Source organism: Chelmon rostratus, chromosome 24, assembly GCF_017976325.1.
Source record: "Chelmon rostratus isolate fCheRos1 chromosome 24, fCheRos1.pri, whole genome shotgun sequence".
NCBI lineage: Eukaryota > Metazoa > Chordata > Actinopteri > Chaetodontiformes > Chaetodontidae > Chelmon > Chelmon rostratus.
In genome coordinates this window covers 11,854,521-11,867,745 of record NC_055681.1, presented here as the reverse complement: position 1 = coordinate 11,867,745, position 13,225 = coordinate 11,854,521, and the positions used below count along the sequence as shown (strand labels likewise).

The 13,225-nt window shown below is 43.7% G+C and overlaps 2 protein-coding genes across 4 annotated transcripts; both read left to right on the top strand.

The window, feature by feature from the left end:
* The first annotated feature begins 1,866 nt into the window (after positions 1-1,866).
* LOC121627542 (metalloreductase STEAP3-like) lies at positions 1,867-10,456 on the top strand. 3 transcript variants are annotated; one of them, XR_006008045.1, is made up of 8 exons: positions 1,897-1,958; positions 2,834-3,076; positions 3,759-4,025; positions 4,182-4,709; positions 5,305-5,469; positions 7,536-7,834; positions 10,074-10,187; positions 10,441-10,456. XR_006008045.1 is itself a non-coding variant. In XM_041966492.1 (6 exons), exons 2-6 carry the CDS (start codon positions 2,849-2,851, stop codon positions 7,821-7,823), a joined length of 1,476 nt encoding a protein of 491 aa, XP_041822426.1. In that variant the 5' UTR covers positions 1,867-1,889; positions 2,834-2,848; the 3' UTR covers positions 7,824-9,355. The 3 variants fall into 3 exon arrangements, 2 of the variants coding, with proteins under 2 accessions (XP_041822426.1, XP_041822425.1); XM_041966492.1 differs by lacking the exons at positions 1,897-1,958; positions 10,074-10,187; positions 10,441-10,456 and adding an exon at positions 1,867-1,889 and having other exon boundaries at positions 7,536-9,355; XM_041966491.1 differs by lacking the exons at positions 10,074-10,187; positions 10,441-10,456 and having other exon boundaries at positions 7,536-9,355.
* Positions 10,074-12,411, top strand: LOC121627546 (acyl-CoA-binding protein homolog). Its single transcript, XM_041966496.1, has 4 exons — positions 10,074-10,187; positions 10,441-10,558; positions 11,642-11,704; positions 11,965-12,411. Exons 1-4 carry the CDS (start codon positions 10,182-10,184, stop codon positions 12,036-12,038), a joined length of 261 nt encoding a protein of 86 aa, XP_041822430.1. The 5' UTR covers positions 10,074-10,181; the 3' UTR covers positions 12,039-12,411.
* The last annotated feature ends 814 nt before the right edge of the window (positions 12,412-13,225 follow it).

Genomic DNA, 13,225 nt, shown 5'->3' with positions numbered 1-13,225 from the left:
AAACAGTGCCATTACATTAATTTGGGGTCAGCAGAACAAACTGTAAAATGTCACAGGGTGTTACTGTAAATCTGTGCGGGGAAACCGTCACAGAGCCACAGCGACGCGGGGACGAGATCCTGCAGCATCAGCTCCTGTCTCAACATGTGACCCTCATCCCCGATGAAGGGCACAGAGGACGCCACGAAAGCACAGAAACAAACGTCCTCCTCCATGTAGCGTTTTGACAGTGAGGTCCTGTCGGATGTTAACGTAGCTGTACCTGTCCGCCTCAGGCTAATCATTTATGACTGTGCTTGTACATCTCTCTCTGCAGCCTATTTATATACTGTAAATCATGCTTAAATATGCTTAACGGGCCAAAACTGTATGCAGTTAAATCACTAGTGCTTGTTTGGCTAGTTTTTGTGTTGTTTTGTCCATTGCACGCATGTGTTTTAGTCATTAGCATTAGCATTTAGCATTAAAATATATGTTAAGATCAGCATGAACGCTCTCTAATTTCTGCAGTAATAATCATCTATGAAGCTGAAAACAGCATCAAAGGCCCATAAATGTTCAGAGACCTTTTCAATCCAGATCACCAGGCTCATTTTAGGGAGCGTAACAAGCTGAAATCTGTCCCCACTGGATCAGAATTGCTTCAATTGATTGGACTTGTAAGATTCATGGGTCACCACCCCAGCAGATGCCAATAATCAATACCTGTGAATGAAAACTCTCAAAATCAGATATGTATGTCAAGGACTGTGACCCTGAAGTGCTGTAAACAAACACGCGGCCGTGGCCTGCAGAGAACGTGCGCGTGTGTGGGAGCGCGTGCGCTTGCGTGGGGTGACACGGATGCAGCGCTGCGAGCCAGGGGGATTCAACCTTTCGCAAGTGGCAAAGGCAGACATGATGAAGCCAAGCTGACAGTGCGGAACCTGCGGCCATACAGCTTTTTTATTCCAATCCCAAGGCCAGCTTATCAAATACACCAGTTCGGCAACAGCAGATGGAATAAGGAGGGGGGGCTACGATAGGGGGTCGGCTCACAGCGAGAAAATATGAAAACAACTGCAGCAAATCCACAAAAAGAAGAGTTTACAGCCATGCTAGCACAGCTGGGAGGCTTCGGCGTGGTGACTCTGTGAGCTAAATGCTCACGTTGGCATGCTAACAATCCTAACATGCTGATGCACAGAAGGCACAATGTTCCCAGCATTCAGCACCTTAGTTTAGTGTGTTAGCATACAAGTGTTGGCTAATTAGCACGAAACAAAGTACAGCTTCCTGAAGGGAATATGTGCACAAAAAATTAACGGCAATCCACAGATATTGAGACACTACCCCAATGAGAGCCGCGCTGAAAGCGTGGCGGCAAATCTCGCAAAAGCAATCATATGTCAGGTCTAATTCAAGGAGGGACAGCAACGTCAGTGCCAGGAGCAACGCCATCATGCCCGTTGGCACTGTTGACCACAGCATCTCAGAATGGAGGTCGAGGCATCTTGAACCACACGTGAGTGGTTTAAAGCTGTCCTCATGAATGTTCTGCATCCACGTCCCATTTAATATGCCCTTAATGACTTACACCTTTTGTTTTGTGGCACATTTAATTGTGGTCTCCAAGTTTCTCTGTCTTGTGAACCACTTTGCAACCACTCTCTTCAGTGGTGCTTTATATATAAAGTTTGTTTTGCTCTGGTTGTAGCTTGGACAGTTTCTGGTGCGGCTTCTGAACACTTTCCTGGATGATCTCCATGAGCTGTCATGTGAGTGGACCGCGAGCCTTTCTCTGCTTTATCTCCTGCACGCACGTGGGGGCGTGGATAGGGCGGGGCCTTGGCTGTTGCGTCACCTTATCAGGAAGAAACGCGCCAGTGAAGGGAAAGCGGGGAAGCGAGGTGAGTACGTGACTGCAAGTAAGTCGAAAAATATCGCTGTAAATGCGGACAGAAGCTGAATTGTTGAATGTAAGCCGCTATTTTGTCCAAATATACATGTATGATAGCCTCAGTCGTGTCTGTGTGTTCAGGAGAGTAACTTTATTCGGAGATAAAGTTTCCGCGAGTTCAGCCAAGGACGACAAGCAAGGTGGCTTCGATTCGCTCTTCTGTTTTGACAAGAGTCAGTTCGGATTTTCGGAATTTAATGTTTGAACGCTCATCGGTCAGCCTTCATAAATTTTACAACATTACCTGAAACGGTTTTGGAATAGTCGCGGATTTATGGTTAATTCGGCTTAAAAGTGGTTGATAACCAAGCAGCACTTTTAGAGAATTGACATCTTTTTTACTGTTTTCACAACAAATGTAAGTAACCGCACGATAACCGCATGGTTCTATCGAGCTTAACGTTGTCTAATGAGGTCGGAGTGAGGTTTTGCATATATGTCAGCACTGTTTGTGAATTTTCCGTGAAGTTTGACTCAGCTGGATCGACTAGTAGCTGTAACCGTCTTCAGGCTGTGTGAAATCTTTGCTGCGTGGCCACTCATTGCTTTCACAGGTGCAGATCTGGGACATGTCAATTGAGACACAAAGATAATGGGGATCCTGGTTCTGTGTTCTAAAAAAGAGCATGCAAATGGCAGATAGGAACAGAGCTCACTGTCCTGAAACTGCATGTTTTACACATTTTATTACTGTTAATCACTTGGATTATAGGTCCCACGCTGATGGTGGAGACAAAACAACCAGCATCTGTTTGTCAATCGCAACATCTTAATGTATAATTAAAAGTTATTTCCTCTGTATTCCCCTTTCTGTTCAGTGACTGTACATTTCAGGAGCCGATATGGACGTAAATAAACAGAAACCAAAGTAACGATCATGTTTTCTGCCTGTAGATTTTGCAGTGCATTATGCCCGATGAAATGTCGAGGCCTTTAATCCGAGGCAGAGGTGAGGGAGGGGGCTCCAGGCGTCTGGAGGCCTCCGTGGCGGACCCCGGCGCCCCAGTCGTTGGCATTCTGGGCACGGGCGACTTCTCCCGCTCACTGGCAAGAAGGCTGGTCGCCTCCGGGTACCAAGTGGTGGTGGGGAGTCGGACCCCGAAACGCTCCGTGGCTCTGTTCCCTGAAGAGGCTGAGGTGACACACACCACATTCACACTCACCATGTAATTGGTGTTTTTGTTTCACCCCCTATTGTAATAATTATAGATTTACTCTGGCTTTATCCACGAGGCATAATAACTGTTGTTATTATCCTGAATACATGCCTAAAACCAGTCAACGATGAGAGTCAGTTACGATATGGGAACAGAATAAAGCACTTAGCCACATATTTATATAATCAGACTGTCAGTATCTTCCAATAAGAAACCCACAAGGGTTGCAGCCTGTACGGGTGGGAGAACATCTGATATTGATGTCATAAAAAAGCATGAATCAGTGTATTCCTATGCATTTGAATGAAAATGAAATCTATATAATGTTATTTGTACAGAATGCTAAAAAGCTCAGAGCTGCATGTTGAGGTCATTTTCCAATGACAGAGTCTTCAGAGACGTTTCTTGCAACAGACATTATGATACACACAATTATCTTATGTGATTAATGTAGGAGGAATTAATATTTGGGATTCTTTGTGCATTTTTTCTTAATGAAATGTCAGTGTTTGATAGAAGTTGACACAAATGATTGGTTTTATAATTTTATTGGCAATTATTTAAAACACATCATACTAAACTGATCACTCTAAAGTCTTATGATGTTTCTGTGATGATTATAATGAACTTCAAATATGCATCCTTTCTGTCTTTGTCTCCAGGTGACGTCCCAGATGGAGGCAGCCAGCCAGGCAGACCTGGTCTTCGTTGCTGTGTTCCCTGAGCACCACTCCACGCTGGTGGAGCTGAAGCCAACACTAGCTGGAAAGACACTGGTGGATGTTAGCAATGGCTTGAGAATCAACCTAGACGGGCCTTCGAATGCCGAACAGCTGGCCGACCTGTTTCCAGAGAGTTCTGTAGTCAAAGGGTTTAACACCATATCAGCCTGGACGCTCCAGATGGGACCTCGAGATGGAAGCAGGCAGGTAGGATACATCGGCTGGCTTCTGCAGTCTAAATTCATGGAGGTGCAGTGATACTCTGCATTACAAATGGCATGTGTTTGGAATGAAAAGAGGATGGGGGAGATAAGAGTGAAAAGGAATTTGACTTCTCTCTTTTTGTCGTCTTTTTTTCTCCAGGTTTTCCTGTGCAGTGACAGTAGCAAGGCCAAGAGCTCCGTGATTCAGCTCTGTCGTAGAATGGGCTTCATCCCCGTCGATATGGGCCTCCTCTCCTCTTCACTGGAGATCGAAAACATCCCCCTTTATCTATTTCCCTCTTGGCGTGTCCCAGTCCTCTGCACCCTGTCCCTCTTCGTCTTCTTCTACCTGTACAACTTCACCCGTGACGTCCTGCAGCCGTACATCACAGCAGGGAAGAGCGTTTTCTACAAAATGCCCATTGAGATTGTTAATGTCACTCTTCCCTCCGTGGCCTTGGTGATGTTTTCGCTGGTCTACCTGCCTGGTTTGTTGGCCGCTTTCCTCCAGCTGTGGTGGGGCACCAAGTACAGCCGCTTCCCCAATTGGCTGGACGGATGGCTGACCAGGAGGAAGCAGTTTGGGCTGTGTAGCTTCCTGTGTGCGGCTCTGCATGCCGTCTACAGTCTGTGTCTTCCCATGAGGAAGTCTGCCCGCTACAAGCTACTCAACATCGCTTTTAAACAGGTGAGACAAAGAATGAGCAAGCAACTTTTTCAAATTCGGTATGTGCTGCTTCCAGGAAATAGCTGCAGCCTACTCTGGGTCCACTACTAACAGTTACTCCCACCTGCTTTGCTTTTATGCATTACTGCCAGCGATCAAACTGGAAACATAAATTCCTTAAATGGTGTTACAAACATTTCCTCAAGCTGCAGGCGCTCGCTGTTGGGCCCATTCAGTACTACACACACACACGCATACCCGACTTGGACACGGATGACACAAACTCTTAAACATGCTCGCTGCCCTCGACTCTTCCCGTACATGCCAAAACTGCTACCTGTATGCTGACACTGGACTCGGAGCTCATTAGCCTGTTAGCCTGTGAATGTTATTCCTGCTGCCTGCAGACTCTGCTGCAGTTTGGTGGATGAGACTGCTTTTCGATGCAGTCCTTGTTGTCCAAAGAGGAGATTTGTTTTTAAAGCTGGTGCATATTCCACATAGAAACATACACAAATCCACACAGCAACTGACACGAGGAGGACATGAAGTTAGTGGGGTGAAAGTTTTCCTCGGGACATGTCGAGGAATCTGATGCGTGTCGTTTGTTGCCCAGGTGAAGACGGGCGTGGAGGACTCGTGGGTGGACGAGGAGGTGTGGAGGATGGAGCTGTACCTCTCAGTGGGCATCATGGCCCTCGGATTGCTCTCTCTGCTGGCCGTCACCTCGCTGCCCTCAGTGGCCAACACTGTCAACTGGAGGGAGTTCAGCTTCATACAGGTACGCAAACACAAGCACACACGCAGGCAGTGATGCGCTGCTTACATAAAGAGCAAAAGACTGACTTCCTGCTCCTCCTGTACAGAATAAAAGCCAGATGAGGTTAATACAGAGTGATGGCTGAACATAGACAGGCAGTCATGACACTCAACACACTGGTGTGTAGACAGGTGCATGCGCTGTCTTCACATGATCCCACACACATACAAACGCTGTGACTCCAAGTGTTTGCACTGCTGCTGCTGCTGCCCCAGATTTGCTGTTAAACTCGGGCTGTGACAGAGCCATCAGGAGTGTTGTGACTCAGTACTCGCACACTTCCTCCTCTCCTCCTTGACTTCCTCCCCCACCGTGGCCTCCATTCCTCCAGGACCTCTCCCCTTTCATCTTTCAGTTAAACTAATCCGGTGGCCGTCAGATTAGTCTCGCCGGCAGCCGGCGCGTTGAAAGGCAACTTTCTGCTCAGCACATCTCAGCCCGCTGCAGGACAGTGTTTTTATGATGGGTGTCGTGTATTATCTGTATCCGCCTGTGTGTCGATGTGGTTTCGTGTGCATACTTGTGTGTGTGGAGAGAAATATCTGTGTGTGTGTCAGCTGACCTCTTGCAAATGCAGATTTAGGAGTTGCAGGATGATAATTGATTTAAATTGCATTATTTTATGGTCGCTTTGGTTCATTTTTCACAATAGTTCCCATGTACAAACCCTATGAGCATCATCGGCACATAAATGCTAACTGCTTCATTGTGACTGCAATATAATCATTAAATGTGTGGCAGGAGTGGAAAATGAAAAATAGGTGTTTTCTTTGGATTACTATCAAAATGTTACAGTATATTGAATGTTACAAGCTTTCCAGTTTTCCAGTATTACTTCAGCTGACTGCATTTTATGGTTGGTGTTGGTCAAACCTTGTGCTCAATACAGAACAGAAAAAGTAAAGTGATGCATTGAAATCATCATTTTGCTTGTATGAATGTAGGACTTGTAGGATATTCAATAACTCACATGAAAGTTATCTAAACTTTCAGCATTTTGTGTTCAAAGTTTAGCAAATGAAAGCTGTTGTCAGAAAGGAGCCAAAGCAATTCTTAAATAGTGTAAACCAGAGATGTGTTCAACTCTGTGTATTCAAGCAGTTCCTTCTTAGGAGAAGCTCTCCGTAAGAGAAGTGTCGTGACCGCACAGTAACTGTACCTCCATAATATCACAATACAAGACGCCTGTTTGTTTTTTTTGTCTGGTTACCTTCATTATTTATGACATGAGGCCCTGCTGCAGTCTCTACTAATTATGCTCACATCAGTTATTTGTTGCTGCATGACTTGCTGTCAGTCACCGGACCTTGATCGCAGTCATGACATTAAATGAAATACCACACATTCTAATCCTGTGACAAGTTTTACTTCACAGAAATGGGGAAAATGTGCAGTGGATTAGAGATAAGTGAAGTCTCAATCTATCTCAGACCTGCAGAGCAAATCGCTTAGAAACCTGTTCCAGGCTGAACATGAAACATGGGATAAGGCTGGTGCTTTGCTTTAGTTTTGTGCAAATTCCACAGAAACTATCCAACCAGCAGTCGCCTCCGACTTCTCCAGCCTGTCTGTGGCTCTCAGCCCCAAACCTGTTTGGTTCTATCCTTAGACACGGGTTATAAAGTAATAAATAAATAAAAGGAAATAATGAGGATCTGCTTTGCCTAGTTAGTGTCTGAAAGAGGCTATTTTTAAGCCCTGGCCCCTACCCGAGTCAACCTTGGGAAGTTTTTGTAATTAGTGGCCCCTGTAGATACAGTGTATGATAAACACACACACATGCATCCACTAGTGGGGTTCAGTCAGGTCAGGAGTGGTAGGCCAGTGTGTTTCCTCAGGGTCTGCAGTCGCCTGTAACACAGTGAGCTAATGAAGTGGACCTCTCTGAACTAAAGAGGAGTCACTTCAAGGGAAACAATGTGGGTCATACATTTGGAGGACAGGGCGACTGTGATGGTATTTTCTTTCTTTCACCATTGTCTTCACTTCCAAACCAACCTGTGACACCCTGCTTTCACCTCCTGCAGTCCTCACTCGGTTACTGTGCCTTGTTCATGGCCACCGTCCACACCCTCCTCTTTGGCTGGAACCGCGCCTTTGATCCGGCCCAGTACCGCTTCCACCTGCCTCCCACCTTCGTACTGGTCCTGATCCCCGCACTCGCCGTCCTGCTGGGCCGCCTGGCCCTCTTCGTGCCCTGCGTGGCCGGGCGGCTCAGGCAGATCCGCCGCGGCTGGGAGAAGAGCCGACACATCCGCTTCACCCTGCCGGAGGACGGCTGCCGCAATGGGCTGGAGGATGTCAGCCACGTGTGAGAGGCGCGCTGGTAACGTGTGTGTGTGTGTGTGAAGATCCAGACAAGAAGGTGTATCTCTTCATGTGTGCACTCATGAATATAAACACCAGTCAACCACACTCGCACAGAAGATAAATGATTTATACACTCTTGGAATGTATTCATGGCTCATCTCTAATGTTCATTGAGAGATTTCGAGTTTCTTTTCAGCAAATTAGCTGGTAGTTCCTCAGAGATATTTGCCCAGTAGAGCTGTGGTCTTAACCTGATTGCACTATGCATTGTCAGTAAGAAGTATTTAGTTGGTCATTTTGCTTTTTCCTTTAATTTATTGTTCTGTGTTGTTTCTCTGTTATTATAAGCCTCAACCCAGAACTGAACAAGATGAGCTTCTGGTGTAATTTATGAAAAACTGTCACTGTTACATTTCTAATGAACCTGCTGAACACTATCAGACTATAACTGAAGTCTTTGTCTTTAAAATATGACTTTGCCTCTCTGATGGTCAGAAGGAGACTCGCCTTCCTCTCGACTCGTGCGTTCCTGTCAGTGATAGGTTCTCGTTTTTTTTTTTTTTTCCTCTGCTCGCACTTCAAGACCGCTGCACAGGTTTGTCAGCCAGCCTTCAGCACAGCCTGTCATCATGCTAGCTTTAAAACTGATTGTTCATACATGTCATGAGGTTTTCACTGATGCAACATCAGTGTTTCACCTTGTTTTGGCATTTTATTTTGCAGCACTTTGGACGTTCAGACTAGTGGTGCAGGAAGGGTGAACCTATGTTTCTCCATTTGAAAAAGCTTAACTATCAGTAGGCTCCCATTTTACACATGAGGGAATTTGTTTTAACGTGAAAAGTGACATGCAATGAAAGCATCTACAGTTAACTCTGGACGATTAAGGCTGTGAGTTCATGGACTGAAAACGCTCATCCAGAACTGATCAAAACGCCCCCTTTTTGAAACAAACAAAATAAATCTTCAACTATTTTGAACTCATTTTTAGATAAAACATCTCTCAGGTCAGGTCAAGTCTAACTTAACACACCCTCCCAAACAGGTCAGACTACCCCCCCATCTGCCCTTTTTCCAACAAGCATTCATTATTTTAATTATGAAGTTGTTTCTGAATTGTTGCTGCTAGGCGTTGGTTTGCATTTTCTAGTACAAACAACTACTTGAAGAATTTAAGAAAACTGCCACTGGCATGTTTTTTTTTTCTTTGTTTTTTTTTAACATGGTTACAATACTTTTTTTTTTGTATTGTATTAAACAGACCTGCCGATCAATCATTACACATTTGACTCAAACTACATCACACAGCTCCGCGACAGAACTCCTTTTGATTGTTTTGGTCGGGTTGTTTTGTTAAGTTGTGAGTTTGTTTTTTCTTACTCTTGTGTTTCTGCCAAAGATGATTCCCCATCGCATGATAGATGGATGTGTTCTGGATCTTAATTAAAATGCCATTGTACGGAAAGTCTCCTTCCACAGAACCATTAATGTATTGATTTCAGATGGAAATTTCATAGAATAAAGCTTTTTTTCTACAGGTTTTTTCCCTGTTGTATTCATGTCTTTAATAATGTGAAGCATGTTAGATGGTAGATGTGAGGTTTATTGTTTTGTCCAAATTCATTAATCTGCTTCATGTTACAATTTAAAGGTCTAACCTTTTAGATAACAAAATCAAACTGGAGGTAAATCCAATCCCAGTGATGAGCCAGTCAGATCGTGACATATGTGGATGCTGCCATCTTGTGGTGGACAATAATGACTCCCTTGGTTGTCAAAGCTAAAAAGCCCTTTTTCACTGGTGTGAATCTGTCCTTTGGAAAAAACCTGAATAGCAAGGAAGATGTTTTTCATGCAGCTCCATCCCAACAAAGTCAGTAAGTCATAGGAAGCATTTGACGACGGGTGCATTGCATTAAAAAAAAAAAAATTCCATCTGGGCCTCTTTAAATTAACATCAACTTATCATTTTTCGTCAGATGTGTGAGAGAGGCTTGAAGGTTTATGAATAATATCTGTTTTGTGCTACTGTTAGTGTAGCTAGAAACCCCCAGTGTTACCTCTCCTCTGGAAATCCTTTCTTATTGTGTGTTATTTGAACCAAAATAAGGCGTGACGTGAGTGTAAATATGAATTTTTAAGAGCTCAAGCTTTAATGTTAAAGTGCGGGAAAAAACCTGAAGCCGTCACGTCAAACTGCACTGTAAAACTGTGCTGTTGAAACCTCCCACCTGATTTTTTTTTTTTTCCCTCAGCGAATGCAAATGTGATGCCATCGTTGCAGGACAGGTTTGACGAGCGCCAGCCGAACACTCTGCAGTGTGTTCAGCAGCAGCAAGGTGTGTGCGTCTCTCACTGCCGTCATGACTGTAAGTACCGTCTCCTTTCAGCTTCACACTTTCCCACGGCGCTCCGTGAAAGATTTATGGTGCTGTGAAGGTATCGCTCAGGTGCGTCCACAGGGGCTGCGTTGAGGTTGTCGCCGAGCAGGAACCCCTTGTGAACGTAGCTTTCTTTAGGCCATATGTCTGATCAAAATCAGCTTATTTTTTTGAAAATATCAAAGCAAGGCTGCTGTTAAAGATCTCCGTATCCACTTGTTTTTTCCTCTCATCTCACCAGGAATCCTTTGAAAAAGCCGTAGAGGACGTGAAGGTACTGAAACAGAAGCCAGACAGTGGAGAATTGTCTGAACTATATGGTTTATATAAGCAAGCCACAGTTGGTGATGTTAACATAGGTAAGTCAATGCAACGAGGCCTTTTTGTGAAGGGTTTTAATGTTTAAAAAGACTTGGGCGTGATGGTGCAGGTAAGGATTTCCAGTAGGCTGGGGTCGAGAAAAAAAATTAGGCCTGACTGGTTTTGTCTGTCTGTGAATGACGCCTACAGTGTTTATACAAAAGCTGTTTCATAATTCTTTTTGCATTCTTAGAAACAGGGCAGACAGAGATTATTATACAGATTATTGAACTGTGTGTGCAGATGACGAAAAGAGCATGCCCGAATATCCAAGTAAATGGAATTATTCATGAGTATTCATAGAAAGCCCCTGAAAACGTTGTTTCAGATCTTTGGGATTTCTCGGCAATGGTCAAAAACCACAATGAAAAGTTCAGAACGTACACTTTCTGGAGCACTTAATTGCATATTAGAGGCTCTTGTACTTGAGTATTTTCATTTTATGCAATTTATACCTTTAACTCCACTTCGTTTATTTCACAGCTTTACAGATTGAAATAACCAAATTGTTTGATTATCTCCATCATGACCAGCTACAAGAATGCTGCTTATATCTGTCTGTTTCCTGTAAAAACAGCCAGGGAGGAACTTCTCATGTGTACTGATTGCCGTTTACACTAGTCAATAAGTGTTAAACTTGTTAGCTAGCTGCCCAAAGGTCCGAGTGAACATGGCTGGACCAGGACCAAACAAAGCTCAGAGACTAACAGGGGCGAGCTTGATGACAGGGAATACAGTACCAGGCTGTTTTTTTTTTTTTTTTTTTTTTACTGGGTTTGGCTCCTCATTAAAGGACCATTGTGTAAGATTTCGAGGCGGCGATTTGCAGAATATTGCTGAAGTGGAAATGTGCTGGATTAGAATACGTCTCCCATCACTGCTCATAGTGAGAAACAGATTGAGAAACGAGGTTTTCAGGGACTTAAAATCTCACGTATGACATTTCATAACAGGAAGGACATGTTGCATCTTGTTATTGTTTATAGGAGCTTTTTATATAAGAACAAATGACAGTATCAGAAGTATGTTCCTCTTGCAAAGACCAGTTTGATTGGTTGATTTTTTTGCTTCTACGTCCACAGTTCGTCCTGGGTTCTTTGACCTCACGGGACGAGCAAAATGGGATGCATGGCAGGCAAAGAAAGGTCAGAATCTATAGCATTTATCAAAAAATAAAACGATAAACGAAGGACAGTTGCATGAAAGACTAAATGAAAAACATAAAACTGTTGAAGGGAAGATAATTCTTAAATAAAGCCAAATTTGAAACATGTTAAAATTGTCTAAACTTCCCAAAAGCACAAATGTGGCTGTGTCTGTTTTTTTTTTAATCTTAACATGAATGAACAGATTTTTTTTTCCTAAAAAAACAACTGTTTATTTATTTCCATCTCTAAACCAACAGGTCTGTCCAAAGATGAAGCAATGGTCGCCTATGTTAATTTGGTCGAGAAGCTGAAAGAAAAATATGGAATATAAGGTTTCTCTTGGTCAACATTTTGGGAAATACGCATTTGCTTTTTTTTTCCAAAAGCATCTTTAGATGTCTGTATGCCATCCTGTCCAAACAGTCTGCCTGCTTTTGGACACAGCTAGGCTAGCTGTTGCCCCCTGGCTCCACTTTACACGCAAAGCTAAGCTAATCGCCTGCTAGTTAGTTCACAGACATGAGAGTGGTACCAATCTTCTCGTCTAACTCTTGGAAAGAAAGCGAATACGTGTGTTTTTGAAATTGTCGGCCTGTCCCTTTCAAGTGAAAATACAATATACATTTTCATTGAGAAAGTTTAAATACATAGCCAGTTCTGTACACAGGTACTATAAAAAATAAAGACTTGCTCTTTGAACCTCAGGCCTAAGTTGTTTCTGTTCTCTAAGATACAAGTTCTAAATAACAGAAACACCTGTCAGTATAACACGAGTCAACAGCAGTTTCATGAACTGACCATTATAACCTTTGTGAAGGGCAGATTTATTGCAGGACTGTTGTAATAGACAGTGACTGGACAGGGTCTATACTCTGGCCTGGCGACAGATGCCCAGCACAGATGTGCACAGTTCGGGTGAAACCCACCGTCTCACACTGAGCTTCCGCGGTCCTCCGACTCTCGGGGACTCGTTTTGGACGGTGCTTAGTTTCAGCCGACTTGTTGGATCACAGGACATGTTTGAGAGATGATGTTCTACTGCGGTTAAAGCGGAGCTACACCCATTTAATGCATGAAGATCAGTTTAGGCGTAGTGCTCAGTTGTGTAACGTCGTCAGTGGAGCAGCTTTGTCAAGTCTGGGGGAAAAAAAAAAACCCTGGTGATGTCATCAGGGTTATCAGACAGGGCTTGACACTTCAAACTTTCAGCAGAAACCCTGCTTCGTGAATTGGGGCCTTTGAGTTTAAAGACATTTGTCAAGCTCTATGATAAAATGCTGCTGAGTTGCATTATGGGAAATGTAGGATCAGGTGTTTTTGAGACATTAACCATTGTAGTGACAAAACCTCAGGATATGTTGGTCCATAACTTAACCTAAATAACTGCAGTACCCCCTTTTTTAGCATTTCATAAATTCAGCAGTTTAAATATCCACATTATTTGGGGTAGTGGATGATGTTGCTGCATTATTTCCAACAAAAAGCTTGAAATATCTGGACAATAAAAATTGAACGCAG